Raw genomic sequence first — 25,181 nt, forward strand, 5'->3', positions numbered from 1 at the left:
TGGCACAAAGCAACTGGTTCACAACTTAGAGTGTCTGACTGAGAGGTTAAAAACAACAGCTGAGAGCAACTGATGAGGAAAAACAAACTGAACCTCTTCTGGCTCCAAGTTTTGTTTTCACTCGAGAGAAAAGGACACTATTTCTCCTTCCAGAAGGTCTGAAGCTTCTGTCTATGTCATTGACACTAGTGAGCTGTTGGCTACTTCAAGACAGAGATGTACAGCACTGAAACAGACCCTTCGGCCGAACTAGTGTTGGGAGCCAATCACATAGTTGGTGGCAGACAGAAAGCCTTTGTCATGAACAACTAGTTATCGCGCCACAGACAAACTAGCTACATGCTGATGGCCGAATCTCAATTTATATATACCTCTTGGATGTCAGGCCGTCGACAGTAACCTGCGCCAGTGCTTGAACAAGCAACAGTGTAAACAACACTTACAAGGAGTGTCAAGTGATATGCTTTTAAAAAGTGCAACACTCCCTTCCACAATCCTTGGTTTTTAAAACATAGCCTGTTTTTTTAAAAAAAAACCTTTTCACATTCTAGTCGGCAATCAAAGCATGTTGCAGATATAAATACATGAATCAACTTCTAACAACTCAGTGATAGACTGAGCATAGATAGAGGTTTTAAAGGGACAGTGAAATACATCACTGCCATATGAAGAAGTATTTAGATTTAGAAGGATATAAAGCAATGGATCAATGGATTGTCCTTTCACCTGAAGGGTCTAGGTTTGAATCCTGACCAGGATGGATGAATCAATCCTACCATGCACTGCTGATTATATGGTCCTCTGTACAGGACATTTGATCAGTCTAAATTCAGCTTTCAAATGGGCTACAGCTTCACAACAAATACAACTTCTTCTCATTCAGTATTAATGACTAACCGACTTACTCAGAGATGTCATAAAAGTCACTGCAAACATTGGAACAGAATGCTGCTGTGGACAGTTCCCATAAAAAATGGACTGTTTCATTTCCTGCTGCGAATGTTTCTCACCCAGAACAGCAGGAATGAAACCCACAAATCTGAAGACGACAGAGAATTTTTAACTTTGTTTGTTTCTGTGAAGCTGCATCTTATTGATGCAGCTAAGAGTAATCAAACATAGTTACCTGCCAGTTTCTCATCTGTTTAAAGACAGCAAAGTGCCAACTGTGTAAATAAGAATTACAAACTACTTTCCATACATGCAATATATTACCTGGGATATTCTTGAATATGTATCAATTGCCTCCTCTGAGTGGAGTAATATTTCATTTATATCCACATACTGGGAAATAACTTGGTCAATACAATAAAAAGTGTCACAGTAAACATACAGTTAAAAAGAAATGTTAAATGACTGAGACTACTGTAGTTCGGTACATCAAACCTTCTGTAATATAAGGTAACAAACCATATGGGTGGCTCAATGGTTAGCACTGCTGTCTCATAGCGCCAGGGACACGGGTTCCATCCCAGCCTCAGATGACTATCTGTGTGCAGTTTGTGCATTCTCCCAGTGTCTGCTTGGATTTCCCCTGGGTGCTCTGGTTTCCTCCCACAATACAAAGTTGTGCAGGCTAGGTGAATTGGCCAGGCTAAGTTGCCCATGTGGTGCTTCGGGATGTGTAGGTAAGTGCATTAGTCAGGGAAGACATAGGGTAGGGGAATGGGTCAGGGTGGGATATTCTTTGGAGAGTTAGTGGACTTGTTGGGCCAAAATGGCCTATTTCCATACTGTAAGGATTCTATGATTAACATAAAAGCATTTGAAATATTATGAAACATGAAAACAGAAAGTGAAAAACGCTTGCATCCAGCATACCCCCCAGTTTCTTTTATATAAGTCAGCCTTCAAATAAAATTTGGAACTGTATATTGGCTCTCATAAGGTCACCTCACTAATCAAGGTCACAAAGCTTATCCGGATTTTCATCATGGAAGATATTACTTAAACGGACCTTAGAGGTTTATAAAATCATGGGGGGCATTGATTGGATGAATAGACAAGGTTTCTTCCTAGTGTGAAGGAGTTCAAAATTCAAGGGCATAGGTTTAAGGTGGGAGGGAAAAATCTTTTTAAAAACCTGAGGGGTAACTTTACCATGTGGAGTGTGGTGAATGTATGGAACAAGCTGCCAGAGGAATTGTTGGAGGCAGATACAATTACAACAATTATCTCCCCCATTACCTGCGGTTTCACACAGCTTTGCTGATCTTTGAGGGGCCCTATTCTCTGCCTAGTCACCCTTTTGTCCTTAATGTATTTATGGAATCTCTTTGGATTCTCCTTAGCTCGATTTGTCAAAGCTATCTCATGTCCCCTTTTGGCTCTCCTGATTTTCCTCTTCAGTATACTCCTACTGCCTTTATACTCTAAGGATTCACTCGATCTCTCCGGTCTATACCTAACATGCTTCCTTTTTCTTAACCAAACCCTTAAATTCTTTAGTCATCCAGCATTCCTTTCACCCTAACAGGGGTATACTGTCTCTGGACTCTTGGTCTCTCATTCTTGAAGGCTTTCATTTTCTAGCCATCCCTTGACCTGCGAACATTTGTTTCAATTTTTCTAAGTTCTCCCCTAATACCTTCAAAATGAGCATTCCTTCAAATCAGAACTTCAACTTTTAGATCCGGTCTAACCTTTTCCATCGCTATTTTAAATCTAATATAATTACGGCCGCTGGCCCCAAAGTGCTCCCCCACTGACACCTCACTGCCTTATTTCCCAAGTGTAGGTGAAGTTTTGCACCTTCTCTAGTGGGTGCATCCACATACTAAATCAGAAAACTTTCTTATACACACTTAAATTCCACTCCATCTAAACCCTTAACACTATGGCAGTCCCAGTCTATGTTTGGAAAGTTAAAATCCCCAACCATAACCACCCTATTATTCCTACAGATAACTGAAATGTCCTTACAAATTTGTTTTCAAGTTTCCCATTGACTATTGGGGAGATCTATAGTTCAATCCCAATAAGGTTATCATCCTTTCTTATTTCTCAGTTCCACGCAAGTAAATTCCCTGGATGTATTCCCAGGAATGTCTTAAATACAGCTGTCATGCTATCCCTCATCAAAAACACCACTCCCCCTCTTCTCTTGCCCCCCACTCCCCCATATTCTTCCTATAGCATTTATATCAAAGAACTGATCATGGAAATTAAACACGTGTACTTTGAGCCACTTAATTTTTGTATAAGACAGACAATGTCCAAAGCCAGTTACAAGACAGATCATTTTGAAAGAGACTAGTGATCATTTAATGAGCTAAATGTAGTATCTCCCAAGTTTGCAGCCAACACAATGTTGGATGGGAGGGTGAAATGTAGAGAAGATGCAGAGGTGCTTCAGTGTGACTTGGACAATTTAAGTGAGCAGGCAAATGCACAGCAGATGAAGTATAATGTGGATAAATATCAGGTTATCCACTTTGGAAGCAAAAGAGGGAAGACCGAACGGACAGAGATTGAGTAAGGGGAAGTTTCCACAGGACTAGAGTGTCCTTGTACACCAGTCACTGAAAATAAGCATGCAGGTGAAACAGGCTAGAGTACAGGGATGTCTTGCTGCAATAGTACAGGGCATTGAATGAGATCACACCTGCAGGTTTGGTCTCCTTCTCGGAAGATGGATGTTCTGGCTATGCAAGGGAGTTAAATGAAGATTTAATAGACCAATTCCTGGGATGGTAGGACTGATGAATGAACTGAACCTGGATTAGTTAGGATTATAGGAGAAAGTGAGGACTGCAGATGCTGGAGATCAGAGCCAAAAAAGCGCAGCAGGTCAGGCAGCATCAAGGAGCAGGAGAAATCGACATTTCGGGCATGAGCCCTTCTTCAGGAATCATTAGGATTATACTTACTGGTGTTTAGGTGAATGAGGGCAGGAATCTCAGAAACCTGTAAAGTTCCAGCAGGACTAGACAAGAAAACACATGAAGAAATATGCTGATGACTGGGGAGTCCAGAACAGGGGATCATGTTTTAAGGATATGGGTCTGTGGAACTCTTTGCCACAGAGAATGGTTCAAGCCAAAGCATCGAATGTTTTCCAGAAGGTGTTAGAAATGAACTCTCAGGATAAAAAAGATGATAAGGAAAGGGGGGAGAAAAGCAGGACGAGGGATGGAGTTGGATGTTCAGCCATGATCATATTGAATGGCAGAGCAAGTTTGATGGGCTGAAGGGCCTCCGGCTGCTCTTATTTTCTATGTTTCACAGTACTTTTGTAATGATATCTTTGTCCTCCCTGGAATTCTGGCCATTTGAAGGTTTAGAAACAGAACTTGGCAAGAGGGATTCTTTTCAGCCATCTTGATGCACTGTCCAGTCCAATATAGTAGGAGCTTTGCTTGAATGCTTGTAGAGTTGTCTTCAAGAAGGGCAGTAGTGTTTACTTGACAATGCTGCCATTGAATCCTCAGAATAAGAAGGAAATACAGAGACTGTCGAAGGGAACACGTCCAGAAATAGAAGAAAAACAAATGCATTCTTGAGGTTAAAATCTACTGAAGCTCCAAGAACTGTGAAAACAACATCTGGTGCGTAGATTAAAGTGCTTCATAGCTTTGGGCTCAAGAAAGAAACAGCTCAACGGCAGCTTACAATGACAATGCTGACAGAGTGATGCATCAAACCCTGTTTGTGCCACTCAGAATTATTCCACGATAATTCAAAAAGAGTTACTGCACCTTCTGTAGAAACTTTTGGGAAGTAAACAGAAGATTTGTTTACTTCGTTTTTTGCTAATTCTGTGAGGGCACAGTGACCTATGGTATTTGCTAGCTCTCATGATCTCAGGAGCCGAATCAGAGGCAATAACAGAGATACTTTATTTTTGTGTTGCATCAATACACGAATTTGATCCGACTGCTGACTGTTGAGCTGTCAATTACCACGACAGTTAGAGGAGCTATTCCTTTAAAGCTTTCCATGCACACATGAATGCTTCACCAAAAACATCAGACCAGATGAGGGATCAGCAAATTTGAAGCACGAAAGGTCAAATCAAAATTAATCTGACCAAATCGAAGCTGGCTTTCTTTTTTATCTCCAACTGCTATTCTGTGCATTCACAAGTTGAAGAGCTTCCATTATTTTTCAAGGCCTGCTTCCAAACTAGAAGACTGTTTTTGACATAATTAATAGTTTTATTCACTCGGCCAAACATTTAAAAACATCCATACTAAGCTCCCTCTCTTTCATTCAGAAGCAAAAACCAATCAAATGTTCCTGAAAGCATTCAGTCATCAATTATCATTCTTGTACATTTCGACAGCAGGGCAATGTGACTTACAGACTCAAACATTACACAGCTATTACAGCACCCGCCTTATACAACACTATTGAGAATAAACAGACTCAGGGGGGGCCCCCTTGTGGCACAGTGATAGTGCCCCTAGCCCAGGTCCAGGAGGTCTGGGTTCAATCTGCTCCAGAGGTACGCAACAACATCTCTAAACAGGTTGATTAGAAAAATAGGGTATTTTTTTAAATTAAAAAATTAAACAAATTCAAAAGGGTCCCTGTGCTACACTGGTTGCTTGCTTATCTCAGAGTAAGGAGAGTTAGGTTCAAGTTTCACTGCTTCCAGCGATATGTAACAGCTTCTCTAAACAGGTTAATCATAAAATATCCAAACTGACTCAATCACAAAAGCTAATTTATGAACTAATTAACACTATTGCCAACCTATCTAACCAAGTGTAAGGTTTTAGGATCTCCAAATATTTACCCTAAAAAAAAATTTTTGAATTTAAATTAAGAACTTATTTTATGTAACATTAAAAATCACAACACCAGGTTATAGGCCAACAGGTTCATTTGGAAGCACTAGCTTTCAGAGCGCCGCTCCTTCATCAGGTGCTTCCAAATAAACCTGTTGGACTATAACCTGAGTGTTGTGTGATTTTTGGCTTTGCAACCCCAATCCAACGCCGGCACCTCCAAATCATATTTTGTGTCAAGCAACATTCAGATTTCAAAGGCTGAATTCACAAGTGTCACCACACTTTGCTGGAACAAAGAAATACTAAATAAAAATAGGAGATCGACTGGTCAGCCATTGATCCTCTTCTTCTGATCAGGTTCAGATAACAGTTGAGAGGCGATGGTACCTGATATTAGAAATAGGGGTTTTAGAGAAATCTGCAGACAAATATTGGAATGACTTCTATTCATTAGCTTTAGCAGCAGTCTCAGCATAACAAACTGTGCAGCTGTCATATCTCACAAGGAACGGGTAAAGGATGGAGGTTTGCAGTATGATTGATAGTCTAGTGAGTTAATACCTGATGCAGACTGGAGGGAGGAGTCTGAGGTCAGGTTTTTAAATCTTTCGTTTACTCTCAGTCTGAAGAACTGAGAGACACGACGCATCACACATTCTCAATGAATGTAGCGAATTCAAGGTACAGGAGACCCTTTACTGAAACATCTTGTCAGCTTGTATTTGCAGATGATGAGAGTAAAAATATACCCAGTTTTAGGTTATAGCGGGCCAATTTATAAGATGACTAGTTAAGCAGAAATCAAGACAATATTTGCAGCACACTCAGAATTTGAACCATGTGTTAACACTAATAAATAAATACTAAAGTTCCTTCAGCATTGATATAGAGCTTGAACTTCCTTCCAGCATCAAAACCAGCAGCTCACTGTCAAAACTTTTATTCAATTCTTTTAACTATTAAACAAAATAGAACTCAGAATACGTCAGGATAGAAGCAGTGAAAGCATGAGACTGGACGAAAACCAGTTCTGAAGAAAGATTACCAAATTCAAATATCACACCTGGCGCCAGACACAGTCCAAGTGAGTATGCGGTTCGGGCATTTGGGAGTCTGTGGGGGAATTTGGTGCAAAGGGAAGAGGTGTTTACTGCTCACTTTTTCTGTTCGTGGTTTTTATGGGCTTTTTAACTGGATGAATTGAAGATCAGCATCAGGGGCGAAGCATAAAACAAAGTGATGTCACAGGAAAACCAGGTAAATTCATTCATTAGCTGCTAATTTGATTCCGTACTATTGATTATTTTCAGACTGAAGGTAAATAGGAGAAACGTTTACAGATTATAAACTAAAATACCAGTAGGAAACTTCAAAAAAACAATTAAAAGATAATTAAATAATTTAGAGATGTAGAGCCAGTGCGATGTATTGTAACTGCATGATGTGAGAGTTGGAGGACACCATTGTCATCATATGGACTACACCTGCAGCAGTTGTTGGTTGTTCGAGGAATTCTGGCTCAGAATTGACGAGCTGGACTCTGAGTCTCAAACACTATGACGCATCCGCGATGGGCAAAGTTACATGGATGCTTTACATCAAGAGGCAGCCACACCCCTTCGGTTACCTACCTCTAATTTGGACAGTGTGACTGTGAGCAAAGGGATCCAGGAGATAGTGCTGAAGGTGCTTCAGCCCTTGAACCTGACCAACTGGTTTGAGATTCTTCCTCCCTGTGCTGGGAATGTAGGGAGGATGAGCAAATTAACCATAGAACCATGGTACAGGGAGCCATGTATTTCCAATATCCCTGGAGATATTTTTAGTCACTCATGGGATGTGGGTGTCACTGACTGGGCCGGCGTTTGTTACCTGTTCCTAGTTGCCCTTGAGAAGGTGATGAGCTGAGCTCTTCAGCTGCTGCAATCTACATGTAGTATGTTGCCCCACAATATCCTTACGGATGGAATTCCAAGATTTTGAGCCAGCAACAACAAATGGTGATATATTTCCAAGATTGGACAATCTCTTGCAGGAGGTGGTGTTCTCATGCATCTGCTGCTCTTGACCTTCTTCGTGGATTTTTCCTTGGTTTGGAAGATGGTGTCCAAAGATCTCTGGGTAATGCCTGCAGGGCACCTTGCCTTATAGATGGTGGACAGGCCTGGGAGAGTCAGGAGATGAATTACTCAATGCAGTATTCCTAGGTTCTGACCTGCTCTTCAGCCACTATGTTTACGTGGCAAGTTCAGTCAAGCTTCTGGTTAATGGTAACCCTAAGAATGTTGGTAGTGGGGGATTCAGTGATGGTAACACCAATGAATGTTAAAGGGTGGTGGTTAGGTTCTCTCTTATTGGAAATGGTCATTGCCTGGTATTTGTGTCGTGCAAATGTTACTTGTCATTTGTTAGCCCAAGTCTGAACTATAATGTGCAGGGGTGTCCAGTTGCAGCTGCTGGTTAACAAGGTTTCAGAGCCAGAATAGTGGTGGACTCGCTGGAGCTTCCATGATGCTGAGACTTTTGTGCTCACCATGTTCAGTGAGGTGTTCACACCACAGGTAAAGGGTGAATAGGCAAAAATGGGTGACCCCCAGGCAGAGCACAGGAAGGCAGATGGTGCAGGAGCACCCTCTCTCTAACAGATGTACTTTCAAGAGGGAACTGGCTTCTCAGGCATAGCAGTTGAAGATAAGTCCATGGTGCCATGGATTGGTCTGGTGCATTAGAGGAGAAAGAATAAGAAGGCTACAGTGATAGGGGATTCAATAGTAAAGGGAATAGATAAGTGTTTTTGTAGTACAAAATAGTCTCCGGGATCATGTTACATCTCTGGTGCCAGGGTCAAGGATGGCTCTGAGCAGCTGCAGGACACTCTGAAGGGAGGAGGATGAATTGCCAGGGGTTGCAGTACAGATCAGGTTTTTTTTAAAATAAAGAGGTCCATAAGCAGAACGTAGGAGTTAGAAAGCAAAGAAGAAAGAAAGATTTCAAATAGGTAGTAAATTCAAAATTCCCAACAGTGCCACATTTTTATGAGTGTAAGCATAACAGGAGTGAGCAGGTGAATGTGTGGTTGGAGAAATGGTGTAGGAGGGAGGGATATAGATCCCTGGGATTGGTACAAGCAGGACGGGTTTTATCCGTGCAGGATTGGGAATAATGTCCTTGATGGGGATGTTGCAAGTGCTCTCAGAAGAGCTTAAATGAGACTGACAAGGGATGAGAACGTGAGCAGGGAGAGCAAGGAGGGAAAAACAATAGATAGAAAGATACGAAACAAAAGTGGAAAGCAGAATAAAGGGCAATGAATAAATGGGGCCATACAGCAAAATAAAGCAAAGATGACTACAATGGTTAAAAAGACAAGTCTAAAGGCTTTAGGTCCTGATGCATGGACAATTCACAATAAGAGAGTTGAATTATGAACACAATTAGATGTAAGTGGTCAGGAGATACCTGCATTCAGAGACATGGCTATAGAGTTACCAAGGATGGCTTTAATTTACATATAAATCAGACAAACCAAACTAGCAGTGGTATCATGTAGGAGGATTTACTGGAGTGCGTAATGTGATTTTTAGGCAAATATGTTGAGGAACCAACTAGAGAAGGCGATTCTAGTCTGGGTACTGTGCCAGATTAGAATCCTGTTGTACCAATGCCCTTGGGAAGAATTAGATTAGATTAGATTAGATTACTTACAGTGTGGAAACAGGCCCTTCGGCCCAACAAGTCCACACCGACCCGCCGAAGCGCAACCCACCCATACCCCTACATTTACCCCTTACCTAACACTACGGGCAATTTAGCATGACCAATTCACCTGACCTGCACATCTTTGGACTGTGGGAGGAAACCCACACAGACACGGGGAGGACATGCAAACTCCACACAGCCTGAGGCGGGAATTGAACCCGGGTCTCTGGCGCTGTGATGCAGCAGTGCTACCTACTGTGCCACCGTGCCGCCCACAATGACCAGAATACAATTCTTTGTCAAAGAGAAGAATGAAGTAGTCAAATGTGAAACTAGAATCTTGAACTATGAAGGTATGAGGTGAAAACTGGCATGGATGGATTGGGGAATCTTACCAAAGGGGTTGACAGTAGGTAAGCAATGAACCATATTTGAAGGACGTGTACATCAACTGCAACAATTATTCACTCCTGTCTTCCACGAAAATAAATATGGCGTACAAAGGAAATTAGAGATAATATTACATCCAAAAAGAGACATATAAAATTGCCAGAAACAAAATCAAAATCGAAGGACTGGAGCATTTTAGAATTCAGCAAAAGAAAGCAACAAGTGTCAAGAAGGGAAAAATACTGTGTGAGTAAAATTGCAGGGTACTTAGAATTGGATTTAAAAGCTTCTATAAACGTGAGGAGATAAGTGCCTTACAGTCAGAAGCTTGGGGTGGGGGAGGGGGTGGGGGGGGTGGAAATTATAAAAAGGGGAACAAACAAATAGCACAAGTGAACACATACAGTGATTCTGTCATCATAAAGAAGGAACAAATAACCTCCCAGAAATGTTCAGGAACTAAGGGTACAGTGAGACAGCAAATTAAAGGAAAATGCTGTTGGGGATGTTAATGTGATAAAAGGCTGACAAATCTCTTGGTCTAATAATACACTTCCAGAGCACTAAAGGAAGTGGCCCTGGAAAAATTGGAAGCATTGATGGTCATCTTCCAAAGTTCTACAGACTCTGGAGCACTTCGTACAGATTGGAGGAAGGCAAATGTAACTGTGGGCAGCACAGTGCCTCACAGCGCCAGAGACCCGGGTTCAATTCCTGTCTCGGGCAACTGTCTGTGTGGAGTTTGCACATTCTCCCAGTGTCTGCGTGGGATTCCTCCGGGTGCTCCAGTTTCATCCCACAATCCAAAGGTGTGCAGGTTAGGTGAATTGGCCATGTTAAATTTCCCGTAGTGTTAGGTGTAAGGGAATGGGTCTGGGCGGGTTGCTCTTCGGAGGGTCGGTGTGGACTTATTGGGCCGAAGGGGCTGTTTCCATGCTATAGGGAATCTAATCAAATATTTAAAAGAAAGGTCTGTTAACATCATATCATTAGTGGGGAAAATGCTAAAATCTAATATAAAAGACATGATAGTAAACATTTAGAAAGCATTTTTGGGATTGGCCAAAATCTGCACAGGTTTATGCAAGGGAAATCATTCCTTACAAAATCTACTGGAGAGGTTTTAGGATGTAACTAATAGGATTGATAAGGGATGCCAGGGATGTAGTGTATTTAGATTTTTAGTAGGTTTTTGATGAGGATCCCTCAGGAGGTTAGTTGGCAAAGTTAAAGCAAATGGGGTAGAGGGTAACATATTGGCATGGATTCTGAGTTGGCTGACAAACTGGAAACAGAGTGGGAATAAACGGTTGGCGATGGCAAGGATATCACAGGGATCATTGCTTGGGCCCTGGTTAGGAAACATTTCTTCATTCAAAGGGTAGCGAATCTGTGAAATTCTCAACCAAAGAATGCTGTGGAGGCCGGTCATGACATATATACCAGAAAGAGATAGATAAGAGTTTTAGATTTTAAAATCGTAACATGGTAGAAAGTGGGAATATGCTCTTGAGACTGAGGATCAGCCATGATCATTTAATGGTACAGCTGGCCCACAGGGCTGGGTGGCCTACTCCTGTTCAGTCTTCTTCATGGAGACACATGGAAACTGGATCACTCTCAGCTCCACGTTAAAGCCTCAGGGGCATATTGAAGAGATCTAGAACCAAGGAATGCAATGTGCAGCCCCAATCATACATCAACTCAACTTGATACTCATGAACCAAATTCCCAACCACAACCCGAAAGCACCAATACCTTTGGGCCAACTCAGTAAAGTTGAAGACAAAGGGAATAATTCCTGACAACCCTACGAGAATCCCAAAGATGTACTGATGTCCAAACCTTTTCATATATCTAACAACCCTGTAACCAAACCACAGCCAAACAGAGTGCTCTGCATTCTTTTGGAGTCGACCAGGATGGTGAAAAGGGGGACCACGACATTTGGACAGGCAGGGTCTCCAACCATTTTGTCTAAGCTTGTGCCCTATCGACAATAGTCCAGTTTATGAGAATGTGGTAGTGCACAGGGACAGCGGTAATGAGTGATAAAGCCAAAATAGATTGGTGTAAAGAATGGGTGCTTTGGGCAATGTGGCACTGGAAGGGACCCTTATGTCCTAATGGTCAGTCACTGCCCATCTCAAGGCAGGCAGTACACAGCGAGAAAGGTGCTGACCTGTCAAGGTTCATCTCCTTCAAGCTTATAACATCTACCCAACAAAGAATTAATTGCACCAAACAAGCAAGAAGAAGCCAACTTTTCAATTGATAAGCTGGAATGTCAGGACCATTAGCATGGGACTGACAGTAAATTTGCAAGTGGATAATTATGTGCACAAGTATGATCAACATGGCTAAACTCTTGATGTACAAGGATATAGCTCTAGGAGACCAGGCTCATCAAGCCAATTACTGAAAGAAAACATTATATATTCATGTGACCCAGGAAGCCCTCAAAGGAAACAGGCAAGCACTCTGTCTTGTTGATAGAACCCCCTCACACATGGTTCAAAACATATCCTCCATCCACTCTGAACTCAAACAGAAACAATTAACCTCAGTACCTATGCTCAAGCTGTGCCCCACTACAGAACTGAATGGCCAGATCCTCAGAAAATTGACAATTACCAGAATTCCTAATTGAAAATCTATTTACTTACTGGGGAGTTTCAACAGAGAGTGGGCATCGACTGTAAGGCACTGACATTGTACCCGGGACATCACAGCCTGGGAAACAAACAAGAACAGACAGGACTTTGAGCTTTGCTGCTATCACAAGCTTTGCGTAATTAACGTCTTCATTCAGAACAAACACTGCCAGCAGGTATCCCAGAGACATCCAAGATCGGTGCACTGGTGCCAACTGGACCCAATCATTACCAGGTAGGATTCTGAACAACATTGTCAACACATGTAGCTACACAGCACTCCTTTATGTACTAGACGTGGTGAAGTTTCCAAAAAGTAGAATTCCTGTTTTTGCATCGACATTAACCCTACTGCCTATACAAAACAAATCCACAATTCAATTAAACAGATGCTCACTAGCATTTTTACACAGTATGGTAGAGAAATGCAACATACTTTGAGACACCACCTCCAATATCGCATTCTCAACACAAGAAACAAAAGTGGAAAAGCACAGACTGGTTTGAGGGACGAAACTTCAATGAAGCCATGCAATCTGCTTTCAGTGATTACAGGATTGATCCAAGTGAATACTCAATGCACACTATATCAAGCTGCCTCTATTCCTGATGAAGGGCTTTTGCCCAAAACTTCAAGTTTCCTGCTCCTCGGATGCTGCCTGAACTGCTGTGCTTTTCCAGCACCACTCTAATCTAGACTCTGATTCCAGCAACTGCAGTCCTTGTTTTTACCTGCCTCAAGTAAAGTCCAACTAACTGCTGGGCAGTGCATCAGTGACTACTGGCCACACCTCTACAATTATCCAGATATCCTTTACACATGGAGCATCAGGGCACATATGAAGGGATCAAGAAACGCAACAGGTTGAGAGAAAACAGTTCCACTGAAAGCAAAAGCAGGGAGGTCACTACCATTTGCAATAAAACTGTTGGGGAAATGAGTGAACACTCTTGAATTGTACTCTCAAACAACAAGGGAGCTCCAGACAGTCATCCTTTCGAGACAGTGCTGTATATCAAACCCAAAGTGGAGGAGTTTAATAAAACAATTCTTCCCATTTCCACAAGTACAGTTCCATGCTAATGCTTTATCAGCTGAATACCGACCTCAAACTTGGAGAACAATCACTCTGGTAGTATCTGAGTAAACGCGAGGGGATAGGGAGTGGTTTCGAATAGGTTTACTGCAAACAAAAAAAAAATGGTGACCCCTGTGCAACAGCCAGGGTGACTGCAATGAAGAACAAGGTCAGAAGTCACATGACACCAGGTTACAGTCTAATAGGTTTATTTATAATCACAAGTTTTCGGACCACTTGCCCTTTGTGATGAAGGGGCAGTTCTCTGAAAGTTTATGATTTCAAATAAACCTATTAGACTATAACCTGGTGTTGCACGACTTCTGACCTTGTCCACCCCAGTCCAACACTGGCACCTCCAGATTGAGGCTGCAACGAAGAACATCAGAGCTGCCTGCTCCACTTTATGGGATGTGTATTTTCTTGTGTTGTCTTTGTCAGACTACAGGTTCTGGCTGACTGAGATTCAGTGTAAGAACAGTCCAGTTTCAAAACTGGAAGATCAATATTATCACCTCAGCTTAAAAGTGGCAAGAGTATTACTATGAACAAAAGAGATTGCAATGCATCACCTCCTCAACCTCGCCAACACATTTGACCAGGTAAGCAGAGGCAATTTAGTTAAGCTTGAAACAGTTGGTTAACGTGATCCTCTTTTCATGGCAACATGACAGCTGACCTTCCCTATGATGACGTCACAGTGGAATCAGGCCGGGTTGTGCTCTGGAAGCAACCCTCCCTGGCTTTGTTTTTTACTGCTGTCATATGACTTCGGGGCAGTTACATATTGAAGACTCATTCACCTCGGATCTTGTCAAAATCTTTTCCATGAAGTTGCTCTTCCTCACTACTGAGCCACACTAAGACTCCATATGGTGGATTGGATAGACTGTCACATGAATGGCAGAGTCTGCAGTTTGACTATCAGTGTGGAAGGCACATCATGGTCCAGGATGTTGCCAGATCATCATTTACCACCAATGACAACATGATGTTGGAGGCTGTTCGATAGCTTAACATATCACAATCACCGGCAACCTGTCACTTGATGCTGAAGTCAACACACAAATCGCAAAAGCTACAGCTGTTATGTTCAGATTGAGTAAGAGTATAGAACAGCATCAATCTCTTGGAGAATACTAAATTGAGAATTTACCAAGCCTAGTCCTTTAATACACTTCTTTGTAGAGGTGTGACCCTTACTATTTTCCAGGCAAGACAAATGCCCGAACAGTTCTCACCTTTTGTCTCAGATGTATCCTCATCATCTCTTGGAAGGTCTGGATCACCAGCTCAAGTCCTGGCATGTGCTAATTCCATCAACAATCATGCGATGCTAAGCCAATGATGTCTGCGGTAGCGAGGCCACATTCACTGGATGACTACCAATAAAGCCATGCCCTCCTGGGCTTTCATGCCTCCATTATCAGACAACCACATGTGACAGATGAAGTTAACGGACACTGACACCAGTGTCCACAGTTGTGACATCGAAAGGCTGGAGGTGGAAAGGCACTGGAACAAGCGAGCAGAAAGGAAAAGCTCAGCTGGTTGAGAAGAAAGCATTCTGCATTTTTGTCAGCCCAATCTTCCTCGGCAACAAATGTGGACTGCCTTGCCAGGAGGTAGCTTGCGAGCTGTACCGGGTGATCCTTAATGCAGGTGGCCAGCAAGTCACAAACTATTTCGAGATGGAAGGCTGCCGTTAGTGCATGGCCTTATGAGGCTTCACTACAATATTTATTACAGGCCTACACGGAAATAATGTCTACCCATAAATGTCTTACCCTTGATCCTTGACCCCCATGTTGCATAAAATCCCTGAGCCACTGGAATTTCTGACTTATTACAATGTCATGTTACCTCACAAAATAACTAAAATTTACTGGTAAGTTTGTTTTTATTTCGAGCATAATCATTTTTTTTAAAGTTAGGATGTGAACAAGTTGACTAGATTACGTTTTGACTGTTTTTCATCTTCCTTAATTATTTTTAGAATGAAATAGATTGCTTGACTACTTCAGAAGGCATTAGGAGTCAATTATGTTGTGTGAGACTGCAAATCAGATATATAGCCCAGAAAGGACAGACTCTCCTCTCTGAAAAACATGAGCAAACTATTCTATCGTAACAAACCAATAGGTTTCATGGTCACTTTTTTCATGATACCAGCTCCCAGGATACCATGTTCGTTGAATCCAGTTTCACAACATCATACTTAGTTGAATATTAGCTCCTTACCTATGCAAAATGCAGCCAATAATCGAACAGCAGAATAAGGTGGATCACAAGTTGGGAAAAAGGGCTGAATGAGATAATTGGCAAATGTGATGGCAATGACAGCTTGGCATGCTGGCTCAACAATCAGTAGAGATGTCCAGAGACGCAGAAATGCCAGAAAACCTCCAAACGACTCCAGAATGTAGGCATAGCTTGCTCCAGATTTCTTTATAGTTGTTCCAAGTTCTGCATAGCAGAGTGCTCCAAAGACAGAAAATACTCCTCCCATTGCCCAGATAATCAATGAAAGGCCATAGGAACCACTGAATATTAGGACTCCTTTGGGAGAAACAAAGATGCCAGATCCAATCATATTTCCAACGATCAGGCAAATGCCATGCAACAAGGAGATATCCTTCTTAAGTCTCAAGGAATCACCAGCAGATTTCTTAGAATCAACCTCCATGTTGTCACAGTGAAAAGGTGGATCAATTCACCTTACATTATCAGAAAACTACGTCCAAACTGAAGACATGCCTTAGGAATCTGTAGAAACAAACAATGAGAAAACAAAAAATTAGAAGATGCAGCACATAAATTTTAAAATGAAACAAAGTAATAAACAATGAAACGTTTTTCAGTCTCCTTGTGCTTAAACATTGAGTCTGTGGTTAAGCATGGTTTCTTATGCACTGGCACTTCAAATCCATCACTGTAACTCAAGTCCATCACATAAATAAAATTCTGTATGTGGATCCTAAACTACTTTGAATCAAAACATGACTGTCTAAGTACTGAGAAGGATGCAGTGTCTCCAGTGTTGCCAGTACATCATACTAGAATAAATATAGGCTGTCCAATGTTCAATCTATATTTTAGTCAGTAACCTCAAAAAGGCAAATTATAGCATTCAACTTAAAAATATGAAATTGTTCTAGGAGTGCAAACAAAAGTATTTCAGAATTCTGAGAGAGTCTTGTTCTTTCACCATGCTTTAACTAAAGAAAACATGAACAGGAGGAGCACTGACGTCCTGTGAGAGAGCAAGAGCGAGAGCGAGAGAGATGGTTTTGAAGTTAAAGACAGCAGGTTAATTAGAGAAGACAGGCAAGAGCAAGTCAGAGAATGGGGTAATTCTGAAGAATTAAACTGCATTTATTTCAATTCAAGGGGTTTTACAGGTAAAGGAGATGAATTCAGGGCACGTTCGGGAACATGGGACTGGGACATGATGGCTATTTCAGAAACACGGATAAGGAAGGGCAAGACTAGCAGTTCAATATTTTGGGGTATAGATACTATAGGAAAGATGGCAAAGAAAGCAAGAGAGGAGGGGATGTGGCATTTTTGATTAGGTCAAACATAACTGCTGTACGTAGAGAGGATATTTCTGAGGGATCATTTAATGAAGCTAAATGGGTGGAACTCAGAAATAAGAAGGGAATGATCACCTTGATGGGATCATACTACTGGCCTCCCGTGAGTCAGAGGGAAAAAAAATGAGGAGCAAATCTGTTGAGAGATCTCAGTTATCCTTAAGAATAATAGGATGGTAATGGTCGGAGACCTTAACTTTCCAAACATAGACTGAGACTGCCAGTGTTAAGGACTTGAACAGGGAGGAATATGTTAAGGAAAATTTTCTTGAACCCTTGTATCAATATGTGGATGTACCTATTAGAGGAGCAAAACCTGACCTCCTCTTGAGACATAAGACTAAAGTATTAGTTGGGGAGCACACTTTGGGTCTAGTGATCATAATTGAATTAGTTTTAAAATAGTTATGAAAAAGGATAGGCCTTTGTATAAAAGTTAAAGTTCTTAACTGGTGTAAGACAAATTTTAATGGTATGTGACAGGAATTTTCGAAAGTCGATTGGAGTAGTCTGTTCGTAGGTACACCTGGCAAGTGGGAAGCTTCTAAAGTGAACCGATGAGAGTTCAGAGGCAGGATGTTCCTGTTAGTGTGAACAGCAAGACTGGTCAGGGTCGGGAGCAATGGATGAATAAAGATATTGAGACTTTGGTCAAGAATACGGAGGCATGTGTTAGATATAGACAACTGGGATCAAGTGAATCTCTTGAAGAGTAGAAGGGATGTAGGTTCATTGTTAAGAGGGAAATCAAGAAGGCAAAATGGGTGGCACAGTGGTTAGCACTGCTGCCTCACAGTGCCAGAGACCCGGATTCAATTCCTGCCTCAGGCAACTGACCGTGTGGAGTTTGCACATTCTCCCCATGTCTGCGTGGGTTTCCTCCGGGTGCTCCAGTTTCCTCCCATAGTCCAAAAAATGTGCAGGTTAGGTCAATTGGCCATGCTAAATTGCCTGTAGTGTTAGGTGAAGGGGTAAACGTAGGGGAATGGGTCTGGGTGGGTTGCGCTTCGGCGGGTCAGTGTGGACTTATTGGGCTGAAGGGCTTGTTTCCACACTGTAAGTAATCTAATCTAATCTAAACTAAAATGGGGATATGAGATAGCCTTGGCAGGTAAGATTAAGAATAATCCAAAAAGATTCTACCAGCACGTTAACAGCATGATAGCAGCTTGGGAGAGAATAGGATCCCTTAAGATCAAAGGGGTTGTCTGTGTTTGGAACCACAAGAGATGGAAGAGATACTAAATGAATATTTCATGTATGTCTTTACTGTGGACAAAGACTTGGAAGCTAGGAAAAGCAGGAAACTAATTACTGATGTATTGAAAACAGTCTACATTACAGAAGAGGTGGTACTGGAAGTCTTAAAAAACAAAGGTGGACAAATCTCCACGACCTAATCTAAATTGAGGGGTTTGAATAGATTCATATATTGAATAATAGATGCTGAAGAGTGTGTACAGGCTGGACTCTACTACAGGGGTTTAAGGTGCTTTGTATATTGAAAATGGATATCAGAAATTGATGTACAAATTAAATCTAACTGAAGGGAATCAGGGTGTTTTATGTATAGAATAACAGACACTCCACAACATCTTCAAAACACTCCCAGGAGCAGGTATTGCACAGGGTTAGGTACAGAGTAAAATACCAGCTCCACATACTCTTTGGCCACAGGTTTGAAATATTATGGCCACACTGTCCAATGATTGTAGATCGGTCTCGGAACTTTGTATCATTATTTAGGGAGCTTTTCAGCTCAGTGAGCCTTCACAGCTCTCTCTCTCTTGCGCGCACACACACACACACACACGTCTGTGCCTCTCCCTTTTAGTCGCCCTCTTTGCCTCTCACTTCTCTACCTCCCTCACCACTCTCTTTCTGAGAGTACATGACAGTATTTTAATGTTAAATCAGACTGTGCAATTCGTGTAACAGTGTATGCTGTGTCCTGAAGGGTAGAGAATTGGCTGGCGGACAGTAAACAGGGTAATTTCCAGCTTGGTGAGCTGGTTCTCATAGGGGTGCCAGAAGGGTTGCTGTTAATGCCACAGCCATTTATAACTGATATCAATGATTTCGACAAAGGGAACAAGTCTCCAGATTACTGACAAGACTAGCTTCGGTGGGAGAGAAAGTTGTGGGGATGACCAAAGAGGCTGTAAACAGGTAAGTGGCAGATGAAATATTATGTGGAAAAAGTGTCTGTTTTGTGACAGAGATTTCCAAAGTAACTCAGTGACATACTAAAATATCCTTCCACTGCCTGTCCATACTTCCACACCTAATGAAAGCATGCCCGAGGGAGGTCAGCTTTCTGAATGATATAATAACATTGCATCATGAAGGTACTGAGTGTAACTGAATTCACTATATCTCATCACATCACCTTTTGTGCCACCTGTATTGCTCGAATTCTATTTTAAATAATGGCAGAGAAAATATGTGGTGATACATGATTCAGGTTTGTGAGAAAAAATATAGGAAAAAGTGTTTTTGCTTAAAATGATGAGAAATTATGAAATATTATTGTCCAGGGTGTTGATGGTATCAAAACATTAACGTGATGGTAGAGCCAACAGTTAGAAGGCAAATGATATGTTACCAAGTATTGCTAGGAGATTGTTAAAGGCTAGGCCAGACCCCCTCAAACATTTCAAAAAGGTAGCCCAGATCCTAACTTAGCGAGTTGGTTTATGATGTGGAGGAGCTGGTGTTGGATTGGGGTGGACAAAGTTCAAATTCACAACACCAGGTTACAGTCCAATAGGTTTACTTGAAAGCACTAGCTTTTGGAGCACTGCTCCCTCATCAGGTGATCACGGATTCTTAACCTAGTTGTTTTAAACAGGTGTAAAGTGAGTATTCCCGGTCAAACCACTTAGTCTTAAAAAAACACAATTTATTTACAAAATTACTGAATGAAACACAAAGGACAGAAAATAGAATGCCGAATAACTTATCCTATTCGAAAACCCAACAGACTTTCCCAACTTCATGATGCTGTTCCAAATGCTTGCCAATCCCCATAAACACCTCTTGGCACAAAAAGGTAAATTCAAACAAGTTCTTACGAGGTAGAGGTCAGTGAGATAGAATATCAGCTTGGACCTTCTTCTGGGTCCAGCAACGTTTTCATATGCTTACAAAAAAACCCCAGAAATCCTGAACTGGGAGAAGTGGCCCCTCCCTTTTCATTGTAAAAGTATTTTGTTCTTAAACTTGAAAGCGTTCTGCCTGAAGCAGTATCTGTTAGCTATGAACAAATTGACCTTAAAACCCTTCAAACTTTTTGGAGCTGGTGTTGTTTACAACTTCTCTGGAAAAAAATGCCTAGGACTGCATAATCTTGTTAAAGGAGCAGCTTCGTCATAAGATTGGATTAGGAATGTGAGGAGGTTTTGCTGTGAATCGCTCCAGGTCAGATATTCCTGTTCACTGAAGATATTAATATCCCTTTGGAGTTCCTCCTTCACACACACAGACACATGTCGACAAACACATGCTCACTCATTCTCTCACACAGGCATGCAGGTTATCTTACACAGAAACTCTCACATGGATACACACACAGAAGACTATCGTGCACTTGCACACTTTCATTCTCACACACATGCACAGGCACACTCTCACAGACATACATGTAGGGTAATACAAACTCACAGAATCACACAATCTTACACGCACCTCTGTCATACACTCCACCACAATCTCACAAACAAATTCAACCACAAACTCTCACTCCCTCAGTTACAGTCACTCCCTCAGGGTCACACTCACTCTCTCTCAAATATATGCAAAAGCACACATTTATCTCAGCGTCCAGGAGGTCTGTTTATTTGCAAATCTGTCTTTTTCTTAAAAAAAACTTTTAGATAGCTCAAAATTAAAGTCAAAGTATGTCAATGTAGGATTTGATAAATTCTGATTTTCTGGAAACTCCAGGTTAAAACTCTGACAGATTTGGAACAAGGCGTCACACCTACAATTCAGACAGGTTATATTTTGTATATCCCTATCGTATTTTCCTATTTGAAGTTTGAAAAGTGCTGACACTTCCAATTATCTCAGCACTCACACTTGAAACACTCTGGAATTTGCGTCATCAATTAAACGTGGGTCTCCTTTGTGACAGAGATTTCCATATGCTGTTTCTTCGAAGCAAATTAACTTTTCGACAATGCAGGGTTGTATGTATGAATGAAAACAGCTTTGTGCCTCTCCTGTACTGACAGAATTCCAGATGCAAGCCTAAGTCAAAGTTAAACTGCACTCAGTTTAACATTGTACCACTGAGTTTATATTGTTCTTCCTCAGTAAAACATCCAAAAGCATTGGTTCACATCTTGCTGTATTTCACCTGCAGGAGGCTGACAGATGGTAATGTATGAAGTGTGAGGTGTGTTTTAATCTGCAAAACTGGGATGAATGATTCCAAGGAAGCGAGTCTGCCATTTTAGGTTGTTCACAGCAGCCAGTTCATGTTAGCACAACACTGACATTGTTTTCTGTTTAGAAAGTCAGCAAGAAAGAGTGGGGACTTGGGAGTCTATATCAATGAGTCCGTTTCAATGTCATATCCAGTCTGTCCCTTTTATCCAGTATACTAAATCCAGGAACTGGATATGATGCTGGAGACCGGTAAAATTAAAACATTTAAAAATCACCTGGATGGGTAAATGAATAGGAAGGATCGAGAAGGATAAGGGCCAAATGCTGGCAAACATGACAAGATAAATTTAGGTTATCTGGTCAGCATGGATGTGTTGGACTGAAGGGTCTGTTTCCATGCTGCATTCAATGACCTGATTAAATGCATCCCAGGACACTGTGTGAAATTCGGGAAGAAATTACAGGGTCCCTAGCACAGCTATTTGTATCATCTATCAGGTGAGATGCCAGAGAACTGGAGAGTGGCTAATCTTATGCCTTTATTTAAGAAAGGCTGTCGGGAGAAGCCTGGGAACTGTAGACTAGGGAGTCTGACATCAGTGGTAGTAGGTTATTGGAGGGGATTCTGAGAGATCGGATTTGTGTGCAAAACTTGACTTTTCTTTCAGGATGTAATCATAAAGAAAGGTGAGACAGAGGACAGATGTTGTCTACATGGACTTTACTAAGGCCTTTGACAAGGTTCTGTGTAGTAGACCAGTTCGTAAAGTTAGATCACATGTGATTCAGGGAGCGCTTGTCAATTGGTCACAAGATTGTGTACCTCGGTGCCCTTGTACCTATGGTGGTGCCTGAAGTGGTACCTTGTAACGTTTTCACTACTTATAGGAGTACATGTGACAATAAACCTAATCCTAATTCTAAAACTGGCTTGCCAGTAGGGGACAGAGTGTTGTGGTGGAGGGTCATTGTTTGAACTGGAGGTTTGTGACCAACAATATTTTGCAGAGATCAGTGCTGGAACCACTGCTGTGTGAGTCATTTATATAAAAGATTTGGATGAGAATTTAGAAAGCATGGTTAGTACGTTTGTGGATTATATAAAATTAGTGGAATAGTCAATCGTGAAGAAGGTTATCTAAGGTACAAAGAGATCTTGATCAATTGGGCTACTAGGTTGAGGAGTGGCAGATGGAGTTTAATTTGGATAAATGCTGAGTGTTGCAATTTGGAAAAGAGAACAAGAGTAGGACTTGCACAATGAAATGTAGGGACCTGGGTAGTGTTGTCAAACAGAGAAACCCAAGAGGTCAGGTATATAATTCTTTGAAATTTGCGTCACAAGTAGACAGGTTGGTTCAGAGGACATTTAGCACACTTGCCTTCACTCCTGAGACTTTTGAGTACAGGAGTTGGGAAGTCATGTGGTGGGTGCACGAGGCCACTTTGGAAGGATGTGCTCAATTCTGGTCAACCTGCTTATAGGAAAGATATTACAGTATTAAATTGGAGAGGGTTCTGAAAAGATTTACCAGGATGTTTTCGGGACTGGAGGATGTGAATTATACAGATAGGCTGGGACTTTTTTCACTGGAGTGTAGGAGGTCAAGGGGTGATAGAACATAGAACAGTACGGTACAGACCCTTAGGCCCTCAGTGTTGTGCTGACCTTTCATCCTACTCGAAGATCAAACTAACCTAGATGCCCTTCATTTTGCTATCATCCATGCCCCTAATGTATGTTACTGTACGATCACTGTTAATGGCATATTCCATGCACCCACCACTCTGTAAAGAACAAACCTCTGACATCTCTCTCAAAACCTTCCTCCAATCACAGACATTTCCACCCTGGGAAAAAAATTTCTGTCTATCCACCCTTGTATTCCTCTATCAAGTCACCTCTCATCCATCTTCACTCCAATGAGAAAGCCCTAGCTCCCTCAACTTAAGACATGCCCTCCAGTCCAGGCAGCATCCTGGTAAATCTCCTCTGCACCCTCTCTAAAGCTTCCACATCTTTCTTATAATCAGGCAACCAGAACTGAACACAATATTTCAAGTGTGTTCTAACCAGGGCTTTATAGACCTGCAGCATAACCTCGCACTTCTTGAACTCTATCCCTCTGCTAATGAAAGCCAACACACCATATGCCTTCTTAACAACCCTGTCAACTAGGATGATGTTAGGAGGTTTATAAAATCATGAGGGGTGTTCAAAACTAGGTGTCATATTTTTAAGGCGAGAGGAGAAAGATTTACAAAGGATCTGATGGCCAACTTTTTCACATGGAGCTTGGTTTGTATGTGGAATGAACTGCTAGAGGACGTGGTAGATTGCAGGTACAGTTACAACATTTAACACACATTTGGACAGGTACGTGAATAGGAATGGTTTAGAGGGTTAATAGGCCAAACGCAGGCAGGTAGGGTCAAGTTTAGTTTGGGAATCTTTGACAGTGTGGACAAGTTGGACCAACGGGTTGGTTTGGTTGATGTCTTGGTGGACCCAAGCACCCCAAAACAACGAGTTATTCTATCCTGGTCTAAAAACATGTATAAGGTATGAGCAGGTAGGGAAACAGTTAACTTTAGGGTTGTGTGGCAAAGGCTCAGCTAGCATGACTTTGACCAGATAAGAACTTGCAGTAAACAGTGAGGTGCTGGAGGCAAGGGTAGTGGTTTAAGGAGGTAAAGAACATTGCCTGTGTAATGCCAGATGGCTTAATCTTTACTGTTGATGCTTGCTGATTGTAATGGTAATCAGTATAGATGTTGCCTTATTTAGAAGCTGCTCCCTGTAAGTGACTATATACTTCTTTAAGAATCTGTTATTCAAGAGAAGACCGAGAACTCATGTCCTTGTGTACATGGGCAATCACTCTCTCTCTCCAGGGCTTGGAATAAAAGGTGAAGAAGGTACAGTTAGTAAGTTTGCAGATGACACCAAAATCGGAGGTGTAGTGGACTGGTCCATTGCTTTAGTTACACTGATCATACAAGTACCAAAAAAACACCAAAGGGCTTTAAAGAAATTTATCACTACAATCGGATTTCAAATCAACATCAAACAGCACACTGAATATGAAACCCTTCAAAGCACAAAATTCAATAAGTAATCTAGGTCTCACATGTCCTAAGAAAGATTGTGGGGAAAGGAATCAGCTACTCCTTTGTTTTGGACTGTTCACATTAAATAATCTGCTCTCTCAAACAGCCCGATTCCATTCAAACAATAAGTGTTGGTAAAGTAGGATGGTTGCAACAAAACCACCAGAAGAGGAGGAGATAATTGTAATAGAAAGCTGGACCAGGTTAACAGACAGTGGGACTGGCAGTCTGAAGTGTATTTATTTTAATGCAAGGAATATAATGCAAGGCAGATGAGCTTAGAGTCTGAATTAATACATGGAACCTCAGTGTTTTCGCTATTACAGAAACTAGGGTGGAGAGAAGGAAGGATTGGCAGCTCAACGTTCCAGGTTTTAGACGTTTCAGGTGTGATAGAGAGGGATCAAAAAGGGGTGGGGGAGTTGCATTACTGATTGAGGAGGATGTCACAACTGTCCTACGATAGGACATCTTGGAATGTTCATCCAGTAATGTCATATGTGTAGAACTCAGGAATAAGAAAGG

General features: G+C 41.6%; 1 protein-coding gene across 4 annotated transcripts in view; it reads right to left on the reverse strand.

Annotated features, from left to right (window-relative positions):
• Window positions 1-25,181, reverse strand: part of LOC140465033 (Y+L amino acid transporter 2) — a 127,076-nt gene that overhangs the window by 59,916 nt on the left and 41,979 nt on the right. For all 4 annotated transcript variants that reach the window (XM_072560845.1, XM_072560847.1, XM_072560844.1 and 1 more), the window contains one exon: window positions 15,799-16,323. In XM_072560845.1, the coding sequence (XP_072416946.1) occupies window positions 15,799-16,243 (445 nt within the window). In that variant the 5' untranslated portion in view covers window positions 16,244-16,323. The remainder of the gene's footprint in view (window positions 1-15,798; window positions 16,324-25,181) is intronic.

The sequence above is a fragment of the Chiloscyllium punctatum genome, chromosome 41 (genome assembly GCF_047496795.1).
Source record: "Chiloscyllium punctatum isolate Juve2018m chromosome 41, sChiPun1.3, whole genome shotgun sequence".
NCBI lineage: Eukaryota > Metazoa > Chordata > Chondrichthyes > Orectolobiformes > Hemiscylliidae > Chiloscyllium > Chiloscyllium punctatum.